At 39.7% G+C, this 26,736-nt stretch overlaps 1 protein-coding gene across 2 annotated transcripts in view; it reads right to left on the reverse strand.

Annotated features, from left to right (window-relative positions):
* The window catches only part of ITPR2 (inositol 1,4,5-trisphosphate receptor type 2), a 589,849-nt gene that overhangs the window by 343,119 nt on the left and 219,994 nt on the right, over positions 1-26,736 (reverse strand). For both annotated transcript variants that reach the window (XM_025285009.3, XM_025285008.3), the window contains 5 exons: positions 11,920-12,113; positions 7,750-7,879; positions 5,684-5,741; positions 3,574-3,739; positions 2,148-2,321 (listed from right to left, as the gene is read on the reverse strand). In XM_025285009.3, the coding sequence (XP_025140794.1) occupies positions 2,148-2,321; positions 3,574-3,739; positions 5,684-5,741; positions 7,750-7,879; positions 11,920-12,113 (722 nt within the window). The remainder of the gene's footprint in view (positions 1-2,147; positions 2,322-3,573; positions 3,740-5,683; positions 5,742-7,749; positions 7,880-11,919; positions 12,114-26,736) is intronic.

Here is a 26,736-nt window from a genome sequence, read left to right on the forward strand (position 1 = left end):
TCAACTTTATTGATTTATATTTATCTGAAGTCCCTAGAAAAATAGTTTTATAGCCCACATGTAATGCAATTTTATTTTTAATAAAATGACTATCATCAGATGACTTACTCATTTTCTTTCTCACATCAACACAAACTTTTATTAAACTACTATGAGGATGTTGTGGATATACACTGAAGACAGATTCTTGCTCCACTTTCCCTCATGACTGGGAACTTAAACTGTAGACTAGTGACTGACATCCCTCACAGAACATCTCACTTCTACTCTTAAGTGATTTTCTGGGCAAACTTTTACAAAAAGCATAATGCATTTTTCCTAAGGTTTAGAGTTGTTCTCTATTAAAATAAAATAATGAAAAGTTCTGAAAAGGGAAGAAACATTACATTTATCCTCTAGAATATTTACAAAATATGTATTTGTAAAAGGAAGAGGTATTCTATCTTCATGAAAGCATAATACATCCCTTAATAACTTTAAATATTGTATCAGAAAGTGCAATTTTATATTAAAGAGCCTGGAGCTTATTATTAAAAAGACCTGAGTTAAAAATCACATAGAGCTGCTTGATAGTGAGAAAATCCTTGGGTTTTCTGAATTTCAGTTAATTCAGCTGATTCAGAAATGTGATCTTTATAACTATCTCCAAAGTCTACTGTGACATTTTAAAAAAATATACCTTGCATGACAGTTTCTGCTGTAAGAGTTGGTAATACAGCAAATACTATATAAATGTTGAATTTTCTCTTATATCTTAAATACGCTATGGAAGAACTCCATTTCAACAACAATAAAAAAGCTGTAGAAATTCTGCATGCCACTAACATATCATGTGTGTGTATGTACTTAGTTGCTAAGTCATGTCTGACTCTTTACAACGCCACAGACTATTGCCCACCAGGCTCCTCTGACCATGGGGGTTCTCCAGGCAACAATACTGGAGTGGGTTGCCATTATCACCTCCAAGGGATCTTCCTGACCCACAAATTGAACCCACGTCTCCTGCACTGGCAGGCAGATTCTTTACCATTGAGCCAACTTATATCATAAAATCACAGAAAAGTTTCTAAAGAATTAAGTCAAAAATATTGTGCAGATCAGTGGCAATTAGTGCTGAGACAAGTAGAAAGTAGTTACCCACCACTGAACTTCCCTTTGGAATTTTTCAGCATCTTATTATTTCCCATTACCACTAATTACCTCCTACTCAACACCCTACACTACAAAATACTTTGGGTATTCCAACAAACAGAAAAGTCGGAGCAGGTTAACCCCTCTAAACAGTTTACATTCCTGTAGATTAAAATAATAACTAAATAGGGACTTCCCTGTGGTCCAGTGGCTAAAATCTGGTACTCTCAAAGCAGGGAACCCAGGTTTGGAACCCAGATTTGGATCATGGTCAGAGAACTGGATCCCACATGCCACAACTAAGAGTCCACATGCCACAACTGAAGATTCTGCATGACAAAACTAAGATCGAACATCTCGCATGTTGAAACTAAGACTCAATACGGCCAAATAAATTAAAAAATAAATAAATAAAACACTGGACAGGTATTTAAGAAACTCAGCATATTATCAATCATGGTGTTGGCACTGATCTTCTAAAAAATGCTTAAAAAATTTTAATGGTTTATTTAGCATTTAGCAAAATGCACAAACAGCAATGAAATTAGCCCAGGGAAAACTAAAACCAATATAACAAAAGACTTACGAACACCATTTTACCATTTTTCAGATCAAACAAATTTGGGGGATTTTCATGTTGACAATGTTCTTTCATTTGGGTATTTTTACTTATTTATAAGGATATTCAATAATGAAAAGAATGATTTATAGGTTGGCAATAAAAAAGCCACCATGAACGTTAAAAATGAAAATTCCCCTCTCTTCATAGGTTTAGGCTTACGACCTACTCCTTTTCTCTCCACCTCACTCCATCCTGTTGTCTTGATTCTTGGATTATAAGATTGAGAGTGGGAAGGAGAAAGAGTGAAAAAGGAGGCAGATGATATAATGAGAACAATTAACAAGAATTAACCAAAGTACAAGTTTATGTGGATTATCGACTTGGCAAATGGAAATTTTATGCTGGTTTAAAAGATATTGTTCAGATGATTTCAATTTAGATCTTGAAAACAAACCTCAATTGGCTCTTCACCACCTTTTACTTGATTTTCACCCATTTCTCCATTCTCATAGCTGCTGCTCTTCTCAACCCATAACTCTGATTTCTCTACAGTAAGTCGAAGCTGGTCTAGATCTGCCTTGATCTGCTTGTAGTTATCTACATCCTGATTAGACACCAGCAACTGCACCTGGAAACAGAATTTCAATCCTCGATTTACTTATGGAATTTCATTTATGTCAAAAACCCCAAGTCTTTCAACATATGTATCCTTCAGTTGAAGTTTAGTATTTCTAGGCTATTTATGGATATTTTACATGTATATTGATCATGAAAATTTACCTGAAAGTATCTGTAAATTCCACTTAATATATTCACATGTTATAAGGAACTATACATATACAAAAGTGAGCCCTAAAAATGCTTTTCAAAATGTTAAAGAGTAATTTAAAGTTAAAGATACCCAAACTCTAATTTTACTGATAAAGTTAATTTTTCTGAGACCCCCTGTTTGAAACAGGTAGAAACATAAAAATAAGTGGAAGAAAATACCCATATAGTCTGAAGCTTAATTTGTATATATTATGTGAGTATATGAATGCTGCTGCTGCTGCTGCTGCTGCTAAGTCACTTCAGTCGTGTCCGACTCTGTGCAACCCCATAGACGGCAGCCCACTAGGCTCCTCTGTCCCTGGGATTCTCCAGGCAAGAATACTGGAGTGGGTTGCCATTTCCTTCTCCAATGCATGAAAGTGCAAAGTGAAAGTGAAGTTGCTCAGTTGTGCCCGACTCTTTGCGACCCCATGGACTGCAGCCTACCAGGCTCCTCTGTCCATGGGATTTTCCAGGCAAGAGTACTGGAATGGGTTGCCATTGCCTTCTCCAGACTATATGAATAGCTTTACCTATTTATATAATTACTTTTAATTATTTCATATTTTAACATATTCCTGTAAAATTTCCTAATGAAGATCAATGCTCTATTAAGGAACCTGGAGATAGTCCTCATTCATGGTCTCAAAATTGGTATCATTCAAAGATGACAAAGAAAAAGATTAGCTCCATCACAATTCTTCTCTTTTGGATTCATATATTTTTCAATCACAAAACATTTATTTCGGTGCAGTACCCATACTGATCAGTAAAATTTAGGGTCAGAATAACAGCAGGGGCAACAAAATTCCTAATATGGTATTATCCCCCAGTGCTTTCCTAAATCTTAGTGCCTATCATCCACATTAAAGATATTAACTGAAAAATCACCTTCTAAAATAGATCATGTCTTAGCTGCAGACAAGGCCATATCTATCTTTAAAAATAGAAAGTGTCCCCAGGAAAAGCTGCAGTCTCATTAACTCTGCAACCATTAAGTCAGGTTGGATGCTATAAACAACATTTCAGAGCCTCTGCGGGTGAAAGCACTGAAGGCTACTCAATCTCACCTGTTTAAATGCCTGTAAAACTTCCGCTCTCTGGCTGAAGTGCTTGAACAGCAGCTGCAGGGCTCCTGATAGCAGAGGCGGGTAGTCATGCATGATCAGATGAATAAGGACCCGTAAAAACGTCCTGCCTCCTTCATCATCAAGTTGAACTGGATTTTTCTCCTTTCTGTAAAACCAAAAAATCATTCTAAAAGACTTGTATTTACATAAAATCTAGTCATAAATGGCTAATATTGTATATACATTCTCAGACTTACACCATTTCCACCATCACCCCTCCACAAAAAATTGGAAATTGCAAAGGAAGGCATTTTTACTTTCTTAGGCCTCATGTTACTAACAAGGGGGCTTCCCAGGGTGGCGCTAGTAGTAAAGAATCTGCCTGCCAATGCAGGAGACATAAGAGACGTGGGTTTGATTCCTGGGTTGGGAAGATCCCCTGGAGAAGGGCATGGCAACCCACTCCATTATTCTTGTCTGGAGAATCCCCAGAAACAGAGGAGCCTGGAGGGCTACAATCCGTAGGGTCACAAAGATTCGGACACGACTGAAGCGACTTAGCTTGCAGGCACAACGGATGAGGAAACGGAACATAAAGAAAAGCTTGTGACTGTCCATGAAAGGAGGGGTGACCAAATTCCCAGTCTGTCCAAGACTGAGAAGGTTCCTAAGATGGGGGACGCTCAGTGATTGCACTAGGAAAGCCGCAGGCAAACTGGGATGATCTGGTAATCTAGGCACAGACAAAAGATAGAATCTGAATCAATCCAGAAGCGCTTATTGAGAAGGCATATCAGTTGGATAGATCCCATGGACGCAGTAGCCTGGTAGGCTGCAGTCCATGGGGTCGCTAGGAGTCGGACACTACTGAGCGACTTCCCTTTCACTTTTCACTTTCATGCATTGGAGAAGGAAATGGCAACCCACTCCAGTGTTCTTGCCTGGAGAATCCCAGGGACGGAAGGGCCTAGTGGGCTGCCGTCTATGGGGTTGCACAGAGTCGGACACGACTGAAGCGACTTAGCAACAGCAGCAGCAAGGGCCAATTTACCACGCCCCCCGCCCTCCCCACTTCCCCACCAGGCCTAAAACCTGCTCAGGACAGGCGGTGAGGCAGTGACGCACGGCACGCGCACGCGCACGCACACAGGCAAGGCCATAGCCGGAGCAACCCCGCGAGTCTCCGGTATTCGGACTCTGGGCTAGATTACCCGGATGAAAAGTTGGTTTATTTTACGGTGAAAATCATACACTGGTTTATCCTCTTCTCAGGAATAATGAAATACTTGAATAGGAAAACACAGTAACAATAACAACAGCAGAAACTGGCAAAACAATATAAAAACAAACCTAAACCAAAAGTTCACTAGAGAGAAAAATCCTTTTTGGGCTTCCCTGAGTCTGTCTTCTTCTCTTTCTTGCTAATCAAAGAAAACGCAACACAAGGCTAAGTACAGAAATCCGTTAGGTACATATGGCAAATCTGAAATAAAAATGGATGCTAGAAACTCAGTATTTGCAGCTCAGACATCGTACAGTTTTTTTCTCTTCCTTTTGACTATTAGTTTCATTTCTGGGGAAACCAAAGAAACCACCTAAAAACAATGAATAGTAGGGCTTCTGACAGCAAAGGAGGGTAGCCATGGCAGAGATACTTCATTTTCTTCAATCATATGGATATTTTCAATTGGCAGATAATAAGCATTAGTTCTCACATATATAGTTAATGATAACATTGAAAGAAGTTGCTTTCTTGCCTCAAATTTCTCAGATTTTGGGAAGCAGTGTTTTGCAAGATCCAGCGATATTTTTGCCAGGGGACTTAAAGGGCATTCGTGTGCTGTCATTATTTGAGGAAAGAAAAGCAAAGAATTCAGGGGAAAGTTCAATACACTGATCTCATCTCGCCTGTCTTTCTTTTTTTTTAACCTGACCTAAAGAAAAGCTATGCTTTCTCTTCTATAGTAAATTCGCAGCTTCATTTCTGGCAGGAATTATGTTGGGAACCATAAAGGATATAAAATTAAATAGATATAGGGAATGACAAAGTATTGTAAAATTCTAAGTAAAATCTTATTCATAAAATAATGATACATAAATGCTACTATACCTTCCAGCAAACATAGTTTCTGCCTGAGCTGCAATTTCATCTATATCAGGAACAATAGCTGCAAAGATAAATGGTAAAAAATCCATTCTTTATATTTTTATAATTAGGAGTCCCAATATTTATATTAATGTAGCATACCTAAAAATACTTTTGTCTTAATTTCTTTATGCCACCAAAAGTCAATTAACACTTTAAAAAGTCACAATACAATGTCTCTTATTCATCAATATTTTAAATTGAAGTTTACATTTTAAAATCATTATACTCAAAGATACATTGAAAAGATCACAAAGAACTATTTACAAAGTTTCTTCATCTATATAAGCACGTGTGTGTATATATATATATATATATAAAACTACATACACACGTACCTATATACATACATATAATTTAAATGGATAATGATATGGAAAGATAATATTTTTTTAAAGAATCACAATATACCCATAAGGAACCTTGTTATTACATGGTAGTTCTAAACAATATGATCTTTTAACCTAAGCTTACTTTTGCAATTCCATGCCTTCTTCTTGTGGGACAGAGTGCTTTTTTTTTTTTTAATGTGAACCAGTCTTGATTCCACACCCATTCCCACCACTAACATTTTGAAGATGTCTATGATAGGTACACAATTTATTTCTCATCTCCAAAGCATGAAAAGAAAAAGGAGCAAGATATAAAAAGGGAAAAAATTTTTCCCAGAAAGCTACCTCATACAAATACAAGCGATTTAAAAGGTCAGATAAATCAAAGAAGACTGGTTTTCTGGGGATGCCCCTAGACTTCCTCTCCCACACTTTTACTGACAGAGCTCCTTTTTCCAGAAGTCTGGCTTCTGAGAGCCAATAATTGTTATGCTAGTGTCAATGCAGACGCCAGCAAGACTTTCTGGTTCTGCCTCCTCATTCCTGGAAATAGCCCCTTGGGGTTCTACACTTCTGGGAAGCATAAAAACAACACAGCTGTAAATGTGCCAGGGAGACTTCTAGCTCAGGAGAGCTGAACTCCATCTGTAGAGCATGCCGCCTTTGGATGGTACCGATGAGTCAGGGAGCAGGACGTTCGGCTTAGCACCCATGTTAACTACTCTGACTTTCCTATCAAACTGACTGATGCACGAAGAAGAGGCTCCCTGATGTTATCACAGTGGTTGTAGTTCCCAAGAAGTTTCATATCTGTATATACATCCTACCCCAGCAAAAGAGTTCTGTGAACTGGCTAAATTGTCAATGATAAAGATTCCATCTTCAATATGATATAATTTCCAGCTTGTTACGGCTGGCCTGATCTAGCCAGAAAAAAAATGGTGATTTAATATTTCTTGGGTTTCATAAGGTACTTTCTAGAGTCACAACATTTTTACAATAATTTTTATGCTCTTATGTCATTATGCTCCTATACTCACAGAGAGAGTAGCTTCATTCTTACACACTTTAAGTGTGAAAAACTGGAAAACAGTACCAGTTTACAACTGTACAAGATAATAAAGAACCAACACACATACATACACGGTAAAACCAACATCCACATCCAGACCTTTATGGGAATGCCATGTCTTTATTCTTGAGTTGGGTAATTCCTACAAAATACCTTTCTTCCTGATAGATGCCTTTCACATGCTCTGTGATCAAGCCAAAAAAATAATCCCCTTGGATTTTCACCAAAACAGCATAATTCTTACAAGATTCAGACCTCCAGTTGGAGAGAGCTCAGAGAAAATCCCTTTTCCACTACTTCATAACTTTAAGCAAGTAACTTAACTGCTCTAACCTCGGTCTTCTTATCAGTAAGCTGGCACGATAAAGAGTACTCAAACTTGTGGAGTTGTGAAGATAACAAGAAAAACTGCATTCAAAGGACAGAGCACCAGAAGCAGCAAACATCCTCCCTGCCATTCTTGACAAGTTATTTAATTTCTGTCTCAGCTCCTTCATTTCATTGGTGGAGATTATTTGGACATTTTTGTCTCATACAAATGCTTCTTGTCTTAAAACATCAAAAGGAACTTTCAAGTTCTCATGGAAACATCATCCAGAGAGCAAATATTGTCACAAAGGTAATACCTGATGGTAGCAGTGTATCAGGAGAGCCACTGGCGGACGTTTCGGCATTTCCATTGTTCTCCCCGAATTCCTTCTTATATATTGACAGCATATAGGAGATCCTATAATCTAGTCTGACACTCAAGATAAACTATAAGAAACATTAAAAACAACATAAGTTTCTTTCGTCAGCATGGTGTTTAAAAATTCATTTCATTACAGGACAGCAGGAACAATGTAACTATCAACATGTCACGTGAACTACTTCGAAACTTTACTGGAAAACTCAACACTTCATCACACCCATGATAAACAGTCATAACACTAAGCATAGTGAGGCATTTGCAGGAGCCAAGGTCAGTAAAATCCCTCAACAGTTTTTGAAAAGAAGATGACATGACTTCCCACGATCACTCTTGGAATATTCCAGGTGGGGGTATCCAGTAGACATGGATGAAGACATTATCATGACATAATTTCCTGAGCCCTGAGCAGAGTTTCCACCGGCTCCGCAAGAAAAGTGCTGGAGCTGAGACCCTCGTTCACAACAGAAAGGCCAAGATTTTAGCTACAATAGTGTGGATTCTGACTATAACAAAAGGAGTCCTGGAGCTACGCTTCAGAGGGGCAGCTTAAGCAACAGCATCCGGTATACCAGGGATATGCCTCACTGCCACCTGGCCCTTCTTGGCTCTGTGTTGCTGTCCTTGTTCTCTTTAACGGACATATTGACAGAGACTAAATACCAACAAGGTTCCCATCTGTGCTCAGCACTGAGAAGGATGCAAGTGCCTGGAGCCCAGGGTCCTCAAGAAGAGTGATTGAATTGGAAAAACGAAATATATTTTGCCATAGCGCTGTTTGTTGTTACTTGTTTTTTGCTTCACTGCACAGCATGTGGAATCTTAGTTCCCCAAGCAGGAATCAAACCCTCACCCCCGCAGTGGAAGCACAGAGTCTCAACTACAGGGCTGTCAGTCCCTGGTACAGCGTTGTTAACATACTTGGGAAATGATCGAGGGCTACCCATGTGATATAAAATATGACGGAGATCAAGAAGGAAAAGGTATATGTTGCTACCTGAGTGGAGATGGGGAACAACAGAGAGGCAGACTTGCGCAGGGCAACCTGCCATCCCAGGTTGCCTGGGAGAGTCCTGGGACAGCCTTTGCTCCCAGTATAATTATTATCTGTGTCCCTTACACTCTCTTAAGAGATGCTCACTGGGACAGCAAACAGTAATGGTCATGCAAGTTTCAGAAAACTTGGGGTTTGGTGGTACCCTCCAAACCCAGTTCTCACTATCTATGCCACAGTCAGTGTCAGACCCCCATCTCCCTCCTCCCACCCTCCCGCCCCCTTCCTCTCTCTCCATCCCAACAGCACAGGCTGGAATGCCTGCAGTGTCTCTCTTGCCTCCTCACATTTATTTCCATTGTTCACTTTACCTTAAATATTCTTCTCCTCTACCCCATAATTACTAGCTTTTGAGATATCCTCCAAGGTTTGAATCCCTTTTGAAATGAAGCTTTCCCTGGTTCCCCAGTCCAAATCAATTTTTCTCCTTTCTGCTCACCCAACACATTATTTACAGCTACGGGTCCAAAGTTGAATGCCTCTTTCTCTTCCTTCTCCCTATTCCTCTTCTGCTAGACCTTTATGTTCCTCCTGGGTCACAGCCATGCTCCATGTCAGCTATGTTCAGTCAAGTTCCACAAACTTGTTGAGCCAGGTACTGAGGCAGGTACCAAGAGTGCGGAAAAGGTGCCAAGGGTATAAAACCTGCCTCTGAACAGCATATAATCCAGAGAGAAAAGCAAACACCGAAGAAACTCTTATTAGCATGCACTGAGCACCACTACAACTATTTGTTGAACTGATTCCAATTACTAAGGGGATTTTCAAAGCTGGAGACAGATCATGGGAGAAGAGGGCTGAGAAAGGACCAGTGGGTTTGGTGAGCAGAATGATAGGAGCAGAAGCTAGACTGCAGATGCATAAAATGAATAGTTAGTTTTTTAAGCGAATTCATTTCTCTGGTGGCTCAGATGCTTAAGAATCTGCCTGCCAGAGTTTGATCCATGGGTTGGGAAGATCCCCTGAAGAAGGAAATAGAAAGCTAACCCAGGATTCTTGCCTGCAATATCCCATGGACAGAGAAGCCTGGCAGGTACAGTCCATGGGGTCACAAAGAGTCCAACACAACTAAGCGACTAACACTTCACTTTCATGTAAAGAACAAAGAATGAAAACAAAAATTAATGAAACACTCATTGGCTTTTAGTTGATGATTAATATTCAAAGAATTACATTTTATAAATAGAGCCAAAATTCAAACTTTCATCTCTAATATAGTTAATTGTGAAAAATAATCGAAGGTAGAAGGGGAGGGGGAAGGGAAGAACAAAAAGAAAGGCAGAGAAAGAATTAACAAAGGGCTGAAGACAGACAGAGGGAGAGAATGAGCAAGAAACAAAGATGAAAAGAAAATATACAAAATGATGGGAAAAGAAAGGAAGGGCTGGAGAGGAAGAGGAGCTGGCAAGAAAGCAGGAGACTTGCTTAAGGAACGTGGCTACAAAGGAATTCTTGAAGAGACATTCTAAAAAAGAAACATTCAAGAGGAGCACAGGGGGACACAGACACAGGGAATCAGAGTCAGACACTGACACACAAAAACTGGAGCAAGAACAGAGGTTCAACCAGAAATACATAAAGAACCCAAAAGCAGCAGCAAAAGTAAGCCAGTCCTGCTCTGCCCTGCCATGGTTTCACCATAACATCATTTTTTAGCTATAATGGACTGTTTTGTAAATGCAGAATATCTGTAACTGCTATTGGGCTAAAATCAGGACATGTATTTCAGAGTCTGTCCCATGAGGAGGATGACACTAAGCTGGGAGCCCTTTAGGCCCACAGGTCAGGTGATCAACACCTTCCCTGGGTTAAGAACAGGACAACTGAGTGATTTCTCAGGGTAGTGAACACGGGGTTGGGATGCCTGCCAATAATTTCTCAGGACTTAGCCTTTGGAATTTGTGGGGGAACTGTGAAACAGTTTATGATTATAAATCTAATTACTTTAAATAAAAATGTACAAATCCTTCCAGGACAACTAACCACTTCTGGTAGCTAGTCTACATTATATTAGGATGAAAGACTTAGTAAATTGTAACCAGAACTTTAATAGATCCTCAAAAACTTCAGGCTCCAATGTTCAAATATGGAATAAATACTATAATTAAAGTATCATAAAACTACTTTCCAAACTTAAAAAAAGTGCTAAGAATCCATAGCTATAGTAATGAGATTTTATTTACTATCCCATACTAAACCACTGGTCACAAAATAGCAGCTTATTCCTTTAACTTCATAGACAAAGGTATTAGACTAGGTTAGTTTTTAAATGTATAGATTATTGATCTTCCCTGGTGGTCTAGTGGTTAAGGATCCTTCTGCCAATGCAGGGGACACGGCGGGTTCAATCCCTGGTCCGGGAAGATTCCACATGCCATGGGGCAACTAAGCCCATGCACCACAACCACCAAAGCCCGAGAACGGCAATGGAGAGGAACCCCTACTCACTGCAGCTAGAGAAAGCCCACACACAGCAACTAAGAGCCCACACAGCCAAAATTAAAAATAAGTACATAGATAAATAAACATATTTACATTTATTATTCCTAGCCTTTTGGAAACAAAAACATCAAGACAGTCACTTACATAAAATGCTAAAAACAGTAATTAGCTTTTAAGTTAATAAAAAGTCTCTTACTACGATATATCTGTATACGTAGAATCAAATGTCCAATTCAATTAAAAGTAAAAAAAGAGTTGGAATTCAATCTTAACTTCGCCTGCTCTGAAACCCTTCTTAAATTAAGGTAAAATTAAATCAAGGTCAATGTTAAATGACAAAATATATATTAAAGAAGTTATGCCAACCGCAAAGCACTCCACATTTGTTAGGTATCATCGTTAAACTAGTTAATGGGCATGCACACGTGTAATGAATATGTTAAATAGTGTCAGTGTGAGATTTCTTACCAGGCTTATCATTATCTTAAATGAAATAAAATTAGATCAACAGCATTTTAGAATATTTACACAGTGATCTGGAACAAAAAGTTAAGACATTAAGCCCATAGGCATAGGTAGGTGCCTATTGCTTCCCTCCCAGTAGGCCCTCACCTGTAAAATCTCAATGATCTTCAGCTTGGTGTCCATGACGGTGACGTCCTCGTGGTCAGTGGGGCTCCCCTGCTTGCTGGGGTGCAGGCTGGGCTGAATGTCAGGCACACTCATGGGGAAGATAGAGCCTCTGCTGAGCACCATCTGGGTCATCATCTCTCCCACCCCATGGATGGTTCTCATGACATTGTTTCCTGGCACAAGAAAAGCCCACAGGTCAACACACACGCCACGTTGGGAGACAGCTGTTATAGCCGTTGGCTGCAACCAGACTGAAAATGTGGCAGGAAGAGCACTAAGGATAAGAAAGAAGAGCATCAGCCCTGCTCCGGATCTTTCCTTGCAGATCAAGTTAAAATAGTGCAGGCACATTTCAGAATGACAGATTTTAGAAATAGAAGTTTACTTTTCTCAGAAAATGCTTTCAAATGACACACGGCAGGTGAGTTGTTGCTGGCTCTAACAATATCCAAAGCAGGTCCTTCTGGAGTGTAGGAAGTCCTACCATCCATCACACCAAGAGGCACTAACTCTTACAGTCACGAGCAAGAAAGGTTTTCAATCTCTACCATAAAGAACATTGCAAGTGAGGATACAAAGACTACAGGAAAACACTTAAATGGTGACTACTGTCCTAATCCTACCTTCAAGCCTAGGACTTTTTAGCTTGGCTTTCATAATGAGAGAAAAAAGCTTGGGAGGAGGATTTTTACAGCTTCATTTTAAGAAAAACTCTTTTCTAGAGAAGAAGCACATTTTACCCATTTCTTCATCAATTTGAATTTAAAAATCATAATTCAAAATCCACAAAAAGCAATTGTGTTTGAGATAATTACAGAAACAAATTACTAATCGTCATTTTCAATGAGGCATCCTGCCTCTCCTGCATCTTGAGTTTGGCTCCTCATTTAATTTGTCCTCCCAATAAAACTGCCCACAGGCTTCACTGGTGGCTCAGTGGGAAAGAATCTGCCTCTTAACAAAGGAGATGTGGGTTCAGTCCCTCAGTTGGGAAGATCCCCTGCAGAAGGGAATGGCAACTCACTCCAGTCTTCTTGCCTGGAGAATCCCACGGACAGAGGAGCCCAGCAGGCTGTAGTCCATGGAGTCGCAAAAGAGTCAGACACGACTGAGCACGAAGCACAAACAAAACTGCCCACACATTCATTCCTCACACTGACCACAAGCAGCTGTACCAAAGGAGCCTCCTGTCACTGCTATGATTTACCCTCTCCTCTGCTATTTCTCACTTCTAAATCCCTACAACAAGAAATGAGAATTTGAAAGAACAACTCTCTACTTTCTTTTCTGAACAGTGGTCTTTGCTTCGTGGGTGTTCATGGAACTTTGCCTCAAGCAAAGACCTAAGAATCTGGCAAAGAATTTTCCTTTCCCCAAGTGTCTCAGGGTATAAACCAAGAGAAAGGGAAATGGAAATAAGATGGGATGAGATTAAACCCTCAGCTCCAAGCAAAGACCCTAAACTGTGGGAATACCTACAGGATTGAAAGGCAAACAAATAAAGAAAGGGAAAATATTTAAAGGATGACTCAAGAGAATCTTCATGGTCCTGTGCACAGACCACAACTACCATCAAGCCAGTGGTAACTGATATTATTTGCACACTGTGAAAGGTGAAATGCCTTTCAAAATTCATTATCTTATCCACAGATTAAATCAGTATACATAAAAGAGGGTGGTACTGAAATAATACATTTTTGAGAATGCAATGAAGGAATATTTTTATCTAGAGTGGCATCTTCCAGGCAGAAATTAATTAGGGTTTTCATTCTGAGAGTCTAGGACCTTTTATTACACTACTGCTAGCATAAATTCAAAAACAGGGATCAGAAAAAATATATGAAAGATAATTTTCAAGTTTGGACAAGCTTGAGACAAAAGATTCGAGACAGCCTCATTTTCTACCAGAAAAACCTCGAGGCAGAATGCTTCATTGTCTGTGGTTCCCAAATAATCCTAACAACTGAGCATTCCTACATCTCCCCACCAACTGCAGGCATGTGATCTGGTTACTGGCAACAGTTTCGGATCATCAATGTTCACCCAGTACATTTATCCGAGGCTCGATTCCAGTATGTATATGTAGTAGCCTCCAAATAATGCTTGCTTACCACCAACACAGAACAGGCTCTTCCGTTATTCTTACCCTTGATTCACACAAAAATCCTAGGCACCCACATTGTCTGCACCTTATTTAGAATTCAAGGAAAATAACCATTTAATCCAAATGACTGTTACACACAAAACATTTGCCCAGACAATTCTTACCGCTCTCCCAAATACAGATCTTGTCATCAAGCAATTAAAATCTAGTAGCCAGGTCTGTCATAATAGATAAAACATGTTGTCAATGAAATGGGAAGGCTCATCCCAGTGGCAACATATCATTAGATGCCTGTGGCACTTGGTGGCCACAAAACTCTCCTAACATCTCTGTGTATGGCCAATGCTGAATTTGCAAATTAAAAGATGCTATGTCTTCCAGAATTTTTGGGTGGTGATGAGAAGTGCTTCAATTATGAACTACTACAGCTTGGAAAACATAAACCAAATACCACATAAATCACAGACAAGCAAGGTTCCATTTTTTCCGCAAAAAAATTTTTTTAATTCTAAGACTGTTGAGATAACTCAGAGGTGATTGAAAGTGAAAATCACTCAGTCGTGTCCAACTCTCTGATCCTGATAATTACAGATCCCCTTCTCCAGGGGATCTTCCCAACCCAGGGTTCGAACCCAGGTCTCCAACATTGCCAGCGGATTCTTTCCCATCTGAGCCAGCAGAGATACCCAAGAATACTGGAGTGGGTAGCCTATCCCTTCTCCAGGGGATCCTCCCAACCCAGGAATCAAAGAGGGGTCTCCTGCATTAAAGGTGGATTCTTTACCAGCTGAGCTACCAGAGAAGCCAGAGGTGATTAGTCTTCAACAATGCAAAAGAAGAAATCTTAGGATGTCTCTTCTCAACCATGATTAGTTAATACTACTGAAAAGTTTTCAGTGAAAAGGCTACTATACTATAATATATATCCTCTGGATAAATTCAAGTTTTCGATGTCCTTTATATTAACCCAGAAGCTAGAATTTTGATTTATGTACAAAGTGTATTGAGATGGTTTGAAAAAGGGAGTCACCTTTGTTACGTAAAACTACAAAGGAAGGAATTTCTTAGAAACAAAAGCAGACAGACTTTACAGGTTCTTTCCTTATACGATTGTATAGGTATTTTGGGGCTTCCCAGGTGGTGCTAGTGGTCAAGAACTTGTCTGCCAGCCAATGCAGGAGACATAGAGACGCAGGTCTGATCCCTGGATGGGGAAGATCCCCTGGAGGAGGTCATGACAATCCACTCCAGTATTCTTGCCTGGAGAATCCTACGGACAGAGGAGCCTGGCAGGCTACAAATGCATAGGGTTGCACAGAGTCGACATGACTGAAGCAGTTTAGCATGCATGCTAATCCTAATCCCCTCAAGAGAAAACCCCCCAAAGCAAGACAAGTACAGTAAATGCATACTAGAAATGGTGACTGGAAATGGGTTGAGAGTTCATTGCTTTGTTTCTTTGATGGTTTTCATGAGTCAAGTTTCCATGACCAATTGCAGAGATAACACTAAAACTGTGCTGACCATAATTGAATTTTTCCTTATTCCAAAGTCATTTTATTACTGGCCACACAATGGGATTCAACCATCTTTAACATTTTTGTGGATTTACAGAGAGTGTAAGGGATTTAGTAGAATCTTACTTGATTGAAATTTACTGTAGTCCTCTGGTGTTTTATTTCAAGTCATTCTTGAACTGCTATCTCTTTCTGTTAGAAATACTTTTCTCTGGGGACTTTCCTGGTGGTCCAGCGGTTAAGAGTCCACCTTGCAATATAGGCGATGCAGGTTCGATCCCTAGTTGGGGAACTAAGATCTCACAAGCTGTGGAACAACCAAACTCCAGTGTCACAACTACTGAGCCCACATGCTACAACTAGAGAGTCCACGCACCTCAACAAAAGATCCCAAGTGACGCAAGGAAGAGTCCACATGCCACAACTAAGACTTGACATAGTCAAATGAACATATAAATATTTTTTAAAAAAGAAATACTTCTCACCTATGAACACATAAAATTGATCATCTGGGTTTTCTACTTGTTCAGATTTCAGATAGACATTTCTGAAATCTTCTAAGCATTTATAAGAGAAATAGATATATCTGATAAGAGTTCTGTGAATAACTGCTCACAGCAATTTTCTTGTTTTGTGCCTACCAAAGGCAACTCTCAATGCTTTAGAGTAATGGAAGCCAAAAAATGGATAACACCAAAACCATTCTTATTTCCCTGAAACATATTTTTATAGTTGGACTTGGAAAAATATATCTGCTGTTTTCATAATTCATTTGAAACAGAATGGTGTTAAACCATAAAGACATGTTTCAGACATCTTCCTACTTGCCCTCCCTGCTTAGCAGCTCCTTATAAACCTCCTCTTGCTGGAAAACGCCTACACTCTCTAGAACTAGAGCAGTTTTCTATTTTGACCATTCCCTGGAGCAGATCTTCCTCCCAGTGGTTAGGGGCTGGGTTCTAAAGGGACTTTTCTGTATGCACACACACACAAAGAAAGCACTAACACAAGATCAAAACCTTAGTTAAGACAGTGGTATAATCAGAGTAACAGGGAATATGGTATCAATCTAAATTAAAAAAGATTAAGATTTAGCATCCCAACAGACAAGTAACCAGCACTCCCAGTTCAAAGTCAGATAAGAATAAGAGCTACATATACAATCCACATAGGTTTTTTTTTTAATTGCTCAATGATAGTTTTAAATTTTATTATAGTTGAAACTTACAATGTTGTATTAGTTTCCAGAGCACAGCAAAGTGATTCAGTTATACATAAATATATTTTTTCATATTCTTTTCCGTTTATCATTTATTGCTACTGCTGCTGCTGCTAAGTCGCTTCAGTCGTGTCCGACTCTGTGCGACCCCATAGATGGCAGCCCACCAGGCTCCCCCATCTCTGGGATTCTCCAGGCAAGAACACTGGAGTGGGTTGCCATTTCCTTCTCCAATGCATGAAAGTGAAAAATGAAAGTGAAGTCGCTCAGTCGTGTCCAACCCTCAGCAACCCCATGGACTGCAGCCTTCCAGGCTCCTCCTTCCATGGGATTTTCCAGGCAAGGGTACTGGAGTGGGGTGCCATTGCCTTACAGGATATTAAATATAGTTCCCAGTGCTGTACAGTAGGACCTTGTTGTTTATCCATTTTATAAATAATGGTTTGTATCTACTAATTCCATCCCTTCCTTATCCCTTCTTCTCCTTGGCAATCACAAGTCTGTTCTCTATGTGAGTCTATTTTCTCATAGATGATTGTAGATAAGTTTATTTGTGTCAGATTTTAGACTCCACATATAAGTGCTACCATATGGCATTTGCCTTTCTCTTTCTGACTTACTTCACTTAGTATGATAATCTCTAGGTCCATCCATATTGATGCAAATGGCATTGTTGTTCAGTCACTCAGCCATGTCTGACTCTGCAATCCCATGGACTCTCTGATGCAAATGGCATTATTTCACTATTTTTATGGCTGAGTAGCATTCCTTTGTGTATATGCATCCTATATACCACATCTGCTTCACCCATCCCTCTGTCAATCACACGAGGTTTTAATCCATGTGCTGGAACTGGAGAGAACTTGGTATTCCTCTGCCTGGAGGTCCCCAGATGGTCACTTGGCTCTCTCCCTCAAAATCCTTTCTGATTTCTGGTGCAATGTCACCTCTTCAGACCTCTTCTGATCACACTTTTAAAGAAGAACTGCCATCATTCTGGATCCTGCCTTACATTTCAGTCAAGGCATTATCACTGTCTCACATCATATTTTATACTTGTGTATGTGGTTATTGTTTCCCTCCCCGCAAAAAAGAACATAAGCTCCATGAAGACAGAGGTTCTGCCTGGTTTACTACTCTATCTCCGGCACCAGGTACAGTGTTTGACATGCTACAGTCATTCAATCAATGCTTATTAGATTACTTCACAAATAAAAGAAGTTGGATGAACAAATGAATGATTAAAAATGACATGAACTGTAGCCCAACAGGCTCCTGAGTCCATGGGATTTCCAAGACAAGAATACTGGAGTGGATTGCCATTTCCTGCTCCGGGGATTCTTCTCGAACCAGAGACTGAACCCCATATCTCCCTTGTCTCCTGCATTGCAAGTGGATTCTTTACCAATGAGCCACCAGAGAAGCCCAATTGTTATATGGCTTATATTAAAAAACAGGTAAAGCTGTGGTACATATACACAATGGCGTATTACTCAGCCATTAAAAAGAATACATTTAAATCAGTTCTAATGAGGTGGATGAAACTGGAGCTGATTATACAGAGTGAAGTAAGCCAGAAAGAAAAATACCAATACAGTATACTAACGCATATATATGGAATTTAGAAAGATGGTAACGATAACCCTGTATGCGAGACAGCAAAAGAAACACAGATGTAGAGAACAGTTTTCTGGACTCTGGTGGTGGGGGGCGGTGATGATTTGGGAAAATGGCATTGAAACATGTATAATATCATATAAGAAACGAATCGCCAGTCCAGGTTCAATGCAGGATACAGGATGCTTGGGGCTGGTGCACTGGGATGACCCAGAGGGATGGTACGGGGAGGGAGATGGGAGGGGGGTTCAGGATGGGGAACACATGTACACCCATGGCAGATTCATGCTGATGTATGGCAAAACCAATGCAATATTGTAAAGTAAAAAAAAAAAAATAGGCATTATTAAACTAGAGGGTAAGTTTCATCAAGGTGAGTGGGTTTTTGGGGGGGTTTTTTTGCTTTCTTTTACACTTTCTTAATTTTCTAAATTTTTCAAAAAGCATATATAATTTCATGTTACTTAAAAACATTTTTGTTAAAAAGTATAATAGATAAGAATGAGATAAGGCAAAATCATGGAAACTGACTTTATCAAGGGCATATCACATTGCATGTATTAATACTGTGCCAGGCCACACACACCATTCACAGCAGGGTACGGAGGTGGGGAACCCATCCCATTTTATACAGCAGCAAGTGGCAAAGTCACCGATTCAGGTTACTTAACATCAATGTGCATCTTTTCTCCATATCACATTGCTACACTAAAGGCTATCACCTTTCAAGTGTACAAAGATTTTATACTAGAACTCAGAAAACCTACCAAATGCAGAAAGAAAATATCTTAAGTAAAACTGTGTACTGAAAATGTGGGATGACTATTAATCATATCATGAATCTGCTCACATTATTCTCAAGTGATCTTATCCAACTGCTGCTGCTGCTAAGTTGCTTCAGTCATGTCTGACTCTGTGGGACCCCATAGATGGCAGCCCACCAGGCTCTGCCATCCCTGGGATTCTCCAAGCAAGAACACTGGAGTGGGTTGCCATTTCCTTCTCCAATGCATACAAGTGAAAAGTGAAAGTGAAGTCGCTCAGTCCTGTCTGAATCTTCGCAACCCCATGGACTGCAGCCTACCTGGCTCCTCCGTCCAGCTAGTTAATATTAAATAATTGCCCACACACTACTTGTGGGATTCTGTTTACATTACACAATTTAATTCTAAGGGCAGTCTCTGTTCAGAAAGTATCTATTAAGCAGTCAATGTTCACCTGGCTTTATACTAGGGACATGAGGTGTGGAAGGACATAAGAGAAGTAGAAAACTTGTTGCTGTTGTTTAGTGGCTAAGTCATGTCTGACCCTGAGACCCCATGTACTGTAGTCCGCCAGGCTCCTCTCTCTGTCCATGGGATTTCCCAGGCAAGAATACTGGAGTGGGTTGCCATTTCCTTCTCCAGGAGATCTTTCCAGCTCAGGGATCAAACCCACATCTCTTGCATTGGCAGGTAGGTTCTTTACCACTTGTCCACCAAAGATGCCCAGGAAATTTACAGTACAGCTAAGAAAACAGAAAACATGCCCCTCATCCCAAATTTAAGAACAGATACAAAACACATGAGATAGTAATAACACAACATGGGCAGTATACAAAATTGCTTAGGACATTTTTTTTTCCATTGGGGAAATTATCTTAGGGTAAGGAGACTGAAAGGCAGCTTCACTGAAGAAATACAATTTTGAACTAGGCTTTTAATGGGGTGAAGGATTTAAATTAGTGTCAATCTTTCACAAACCATTTCACCAGCTGATGTTCAGAATCTTAATCCTAATTAAAAAGTTTCCAATTTCTTGTGAGAATAAAATTATATAATATGTGCCCCAAAAGTTATGAAAAATACCATATATTGTGAGGTATTATTTCAAAATGAAAAGCGGAGGATTCGTGCATGCTTTCACTAAACTTCTGAAAAACAGCTCTTGTCTGTTGCGTTATGTCCTATTACAGCGGTCACCGCCTCACTAATGAGTACGTGATCCATCACATAATCACAGCTCATAATCACTAACACACCCGTGGGGTTGACACAAAGTATCACCTCTAAAAGAAGGAGTCTTGCAGAGGAGTGGTTTGTAAAGAATACTCAATGGACAGAGGATATGATATGACACCTAATCTTTTTCATTCTGAATAAACACTCAGTGAATACAGTATGCTGATAAGCCATTGACAGATTCCAACTTTCCAGTTAGAAATAGAGCAAAGCAAAACCTACTGAAAGCATGTTACTAAGGTATAGTAATGTTATTATCCATCTTTTTTTTGAATATAAAGTAGACTGCTTAGAAGAAAGTTATTTCCCATCCCACACCTTAAAGAAGACTTACACAAAGGATGAATTGAAAAAAGCAATTCATACAAAACAGTGGTTGAGTTCTACATCTTATTTTGAATTTCATCACTGTCAAATACTGACAAAGTCATTTCAGTATTCCAAACTCAAGGTTTCATTTTAATTTGCCAAACTGATCTTTAATTCTTAACAGCTAGTAATGCTGTTAAGTGGATTTACTATTTTTATAATTGAGATGTAAATTAAATACAGTGCAATACACAGCCCTTAAATGAAAGGCTGTAGTAGTTTGGAAAAGGGAGGACCACAAAGCATCCAGATAGTCAGACGTTTCTATTATCCAGAAAGCTCTTTTGTGCCCTTTCCCAGTTAATCCCCTCCACATTTCCCCTCACCACCACCACAAAAAAACAACCACTCCTCTGATTTATCACACTGTAGAGATATACACTGAATAACATACAGTTTCATAGGTATGGTTTTAGAAGCTGATTTTAGCCAGAATACTATTAAATGAATCATTGTTAAAGTACTGAAGGGCCTCTAGTTTCTTGCTGCTCTGTTGTTGCCTCCACCAGGTAAGTATTTTTGTCAGTGACGGGTGAAGTCAGAAAGAGCACGCTTTTTAAAAAGCATTTATTTATTTATGGCTGTTTTAGGTCTTCGTTGCTGGGCACAGGCTTTCCCTAGTTGCAGCGAATGGGGGCTCCTCTCGAGTTGTGCTGAGTGGGCTTCTCACTGTGGTGGCTTCTCTTGTTGCAGAGCACAGGCTCAGTAACCGTGCTGCACCAGCTTAGCTCCTCCACAGCATGTGGGATATTAAGAGACTAGGGATCGAACTCGTGTCTTCTGTATTGGCAGGCGGATTCCCCACTAATGAGCCACCAGGGAATCCCAGAAAGAGCATATTTCGCAAATGCAAAGATAATATGAAACAAGGAAAGATAACTAATATAGTAAATGACTGCATCAAATCCCAAAACTACGTGAACAGGTTGAAAACTAAGGTGTTAAAATCAATAAAACCAAGAGCTGCTTCTTTGAAAGGCTAAACAAAATAGCCAAAACCTCTAGCCAGGCTCACCAAGAAGAAAGGAGAGACAATCCAAATAAACAAAATAAGAAATGAAAAAGGAGAATCAACTGATATCCCAGAAACACAAAGAACCATAAAAGAATATTATGAACTGTTAATTATGTGCCAACAAATCTAACAAGTTAGAAGAAATGGACAACTTTCTAGAAACATACAGCACACCAAAACTGAATCAAGAAGAAATAGATGATTTGAATAGACCAATCACTAGAAGTGAAATGGAATCTGTAATAAATTGAAAAAAAAAAAAAAAAAAAAAAAAACTCCCTACAAACAAAAGTCCAGGACCAGAGGGCTTCACAAGTGAATTCTACCGAACATAAAAAGAAGAAGAACTTATACTGATCCTTCTCAAACTTTTCCAGAAGACTGAAGAGGCAGGAATACTCCCAAAGACATTCTATGAAGGCACCATTACCCTGATACCAAAACGAGACAGGGACAACACCAAAAAAGAAAATTACAGGCCAATATCTTTGATAAGTATAGATGCAACAATTCTCAACAAAATAGTTGCAAACTGAATGAAAGCACATAGAAAAGATCATACATCATGACCAAGTGGTCCTGTTAGTCGCTCAGTCACATCTAACTCTTTGGGACCCCATGGACAATAGCTCACCAGGCTGCTCTGTCCATGCACTTCTTCAGGCAAGAATACTGGAGTGGGCTGCCATTCCCTTCTCCAGGGGATCTTCCTGACCCAGAGATCGAACCCAGGTCTCCTACACTGCAGGAAGATTCTTTACTAACTAAGCCACCACGGGAGCCCCTATACCAACAAGTGGGCTTCATCCCAAATTCACAAGAATGGTTCAACATTCACAAATCCATCAATATAATATACCACATTAATGAGAGAAAAGAAAACTAATGGGTTAAATCCAACAAGGTAAAATGAAAATATAAAATTCCCTGCCATTTACATACAAATAAAACCAACTCAAGTATATGATGGGGAAAATGTGATGTAAACAGAATACAAACTAGAACTTGAGTTTCATTCAAGTAGATTCAACAGTAGGGCTTCCCCAGTGGCTCAGCAGGTAAAGAATTCGCCTGCAAGGCAGGAGACACCAGAGATGCGGATTCAATCCCTGGGTGGGGAAAATCCCCTGCAGAAGGACATGGTCACCCATTCCAGTATTCTTGCCTGAAAAATCCCATGGACAGAGGAACCTGGTGGGCTACAGTCCAAAGGGTCACAAAGAGTCAGACAAAACTCAACAGCTGAGCACACAGCAGAGCACACGCAGAAATCAATACGAGGTCATCATTACCCAAAACACTCATTTTCACCTAGACTGTATTACAAAAGTAAAGTGTTCAGAATAAATGAGAAAATAACTGTCCTTGCCAAGCAGTGATCAAAAATATTTGAATCATAAAGGGAACTGTTAAAGGAACTGCAGGTGATGACACAGTGAGGAGGAGACACACAGGTGACAGGCTGGCCATTTTCAAACAGAAAAAACTGATGTGTGGGAGTGAAGCTAGATTTCAGCATGGCTCCAGGGAACAAAAGTAGAGCTGCGTTTTGGAAGTGGGAGGGAGGTATCTTTAGGATAACCTAACAAAGGAGACCTGACGTTTACAGCTGCCTTTTGCAGCAGTAAAATCTTGGTCACTCAAGTGTTCCAAGAGATCCTAGATGACCATTTGCAATGGGTATTACAAAGATCTACAGATCATACAATGTGTAGATAATTTATTCAGTCCCTTTATGCACTAACGGTCTATCATCTCTATTTATGTTCCAATATGGTCCTTCATTGTAAGTCATCAGAGGATGCTCTTGACCAGAGATTGAGGCTCAAAGAGAACTTAAGATGGAGGAAATAACTGAGTAGAGAGAAGGTGAGGACAACCTGATCCTCTTTGGTCATTCTCATCACTTGGGAGGTCATCTAAGTATTGACTTTGCCTTATTAATGGAATTTGGTCCTGTGAGTAGCTCTTTCTGGTTTCCAGGAATCATTCATATTACTCCTAGGGAACTTCAGAGATTTCAGTCACTTTAGAGCTTAAGGAATGAAAATAAACTCCACACTAAACTGAAAGGTGCTTCATCCATTGTGGGGCAGATACCTTTGCAAAACCAAAACCTCAAAACTACAGACAGTTCTTTTGCTTCCAACACATCCCAGAGAAACACAGATAAACCTGGAATCAGTCTTCTGCTTCTACGAAGATAAACAACTTACAAAGTATAACAAAAAATATTTTTATATATCATAACTTTATGTGAGAAACCCCTGACTGAGAGAATTATAAGGAAGTTATACAGTAGTTTCATGACTTAGTATAGTATGGAAATTAGGCATGCATCATACCCATTAAATCCTTCTGAAATCTAACCCACACGGTTAGTAAGGGAATATTTTTCAACCATATTATTCTGTTAAGAAGGTGTACTAAACCTAAATGTCCATTGACAGAGGAATGGATAGAGAAGATGTGGTACACACATACAATGGAATGTTACTCAGCCATAAAAACAGAATGAAACAATGCCATTTGCAGCAATGTGGACAGGCATAGAGATGATCATACTAAGCAACTAAGTCAGAAAGAGAGCAACTAACACCATACGGTATCACTTATATGTGGAATCTAAAATGTGACACAAATGAACTGATTTACAGAACAGGAACAGACTGGCAGACACAGAAAACAAACTTACAGTTATCAAAGAGGAAACAGGGAAGGAGGGATAAATTAGAGGTTCAGGATTCAGTTCAGTCACTCGGTCATCTCTGATTCTTTGCGACCCCATGAATCACAGCACGCCAGGCCTCCCTGTCCATCACCAACTCCCACAGTCCACCCAGACTCATGTCCATCGAGTCAGTGATGCCATCCAGCCATCTCATCCTCTGTCGTCCCCTTTTCCTCCTGCCTCCCTCCCAGCATCAGGGTCTTTTCCAATGAGTCAACTCTTTGCATGAGGTGGCCAAAGTACTGGAGTTTCAGCTTCAACATCAGTCCTTCCAAAGAACACCCAGGAGTGATCTCCTTTAGAATGGACTGGTTGGATCTCTTTGCAGTCCAAGGGACTCTCAAGAGTCTTCTCCAACACCACAGTTCAAAAGCATCAATTTTTCGGTGCTCAGCTTTCTTCACAGTCCAACACTCACATCCATATGTGACCACTGGAAAAACCATAGCCTTGACTAGATGGACCTTTGTTGGCAAATTATTATCTCTGCTTTTCAATATACTGTCCAGGTTGGTCATAACTTTGCTTCCAAGGAGTAAGCGTCTTTTAATTTCACGGCTGCAATCACCATCTGCAGTGATTTTGGAGCCCAGAAAAATAAAGTCTGACACTGTATCCACTGTTTCCCCATCTATTTCCCATGAAGTGATGGGAACGGATGCCAGGATCTTCATTTTCTGAATGTTGAGCTTTAAGCCAACTTTTTCACTCTCCTCTTTCACTTTCATCAAGAGGCTTTTTAGTTCCTCTTCACTTTCTGCCATAAGGGTGGTGGCATCTGCATATCTGAGGTTATTGACATTTCTCTGGCAATCTTGATTCCAGCTTGTGCTTCTTCCAGTCCAGCATTTCTCATGATGTACTCTGCATATAAGTTAAATAAGCAGGATGACAATATACAGCTTGACGTACTCCTTTTCCTGTTTGGAACCAGTCTGTTGTTCCATATCCAGTTCTAACTGTTGCTTCCTGACCTGCATACAGCTTTCTCAAGAGGCAGGTCAGGTGTTCTGGTATTCCCATCTCTTTCAGAATTTTCCACAGTTTATTGTGATCCACACAGTCAAAGACTTTGGCATAGTCAATAACGCAGAAATAGATGTTTTTCTGGAACTCTCTTGCTTTTTCGATGATCCAGCAGATGTTGGCAATTTGATCTCTGGTTCCTCCACCTTTCTAAAACCATCTTTAACATCTGGATGTTCACGGTTCATGTATTGCTAAAGCCTGGCTTGGAGAATTTTGAGCATTACTTTACTAGTGTGTGAGATGAGTGCAATTGTGCGGTAGTTTGAGCATTCTTTGGCATTGCCTTTCTTTGAGATTGGAATGAAAACTGACCTTTTCCAGTCTTGTGGCCACTGCTGAGTTTTCCAAATTTGCTGGCATGTTGAGTGCAGCACTTTAACAGCATCATCTTTCAGGATTTAAAATAGCTCATATATATATATATATATATATATATATATATATATATATATAACTTAATTGCTGTATATCAGAAACTAACAAAACAGTGTGAATCAACTATACTTTCAATTTAAAAAAGAGATGGGGGCTTCCCTGGTGGCTCAGTGGTAAAGAATCCACCTGCCAGTGCAGGAGACATGGGTTCCATCCTTGATCCAGGAAGATCCCACACTGCAGAGCAACTAAGCCTGTGCACCACAACTACTGAGCCTGTGCTTTAGAGCCCAGAAGTCAAAACTACTGAGCCCACATGCCCCAACTACTGAAGCCCACTCACCCTAGAGCCTGTGCTCTGCAACAAGAGAAGCTACCACAATAAGAAGACTATGTATCGCAACTAGAGAGTAGCCCCCACTGCCTATAGCCAGAAAAAGCCCACACAACAAAGACCCAACACAACCAAAAAAAATTAATAAACAAAATTGTAAAAAAAAAAAAAGGTCAGCATCATGAAAATAAAGAAAAAAAGAGATGGTGCATGAGAGATCCCTGAAAAGGTTTAGCATAAGTAATCGCTAAAATTGTAGAAACAAAATATCAGGAAGCATTTTAACATCAACTGGCATTTGTCTTGGTATCTCCCATTCATTGACAATTTGGGCAGCCAAATTAAAAGTTCATGAGTAATAAAAGAAAAAATTATAAATCTGAAATGTTATGGTCTCAAAAATATTTTTATCATTCAAATATACAAAACACATAATTTACATACATTCCTCAAATGCATGTCACTCAATGGATAATTTTGAAAGCC

The sequence above is a fragment of the Bubalus bubalis genome, chromosome 4, assembly GCF_019923935.1.
Source record: "Bubalus bubalis isolate 160015118507 breed Murrah chromosome 4, NDDB_SH_1, whole genome shotgun sequence".
Lineage (NCBI taxonomy): Eukaryota > Metazoa > Chordata > Mammalia > Artiodactyla > Bovidae > Bubalus > Bubalus bubalis.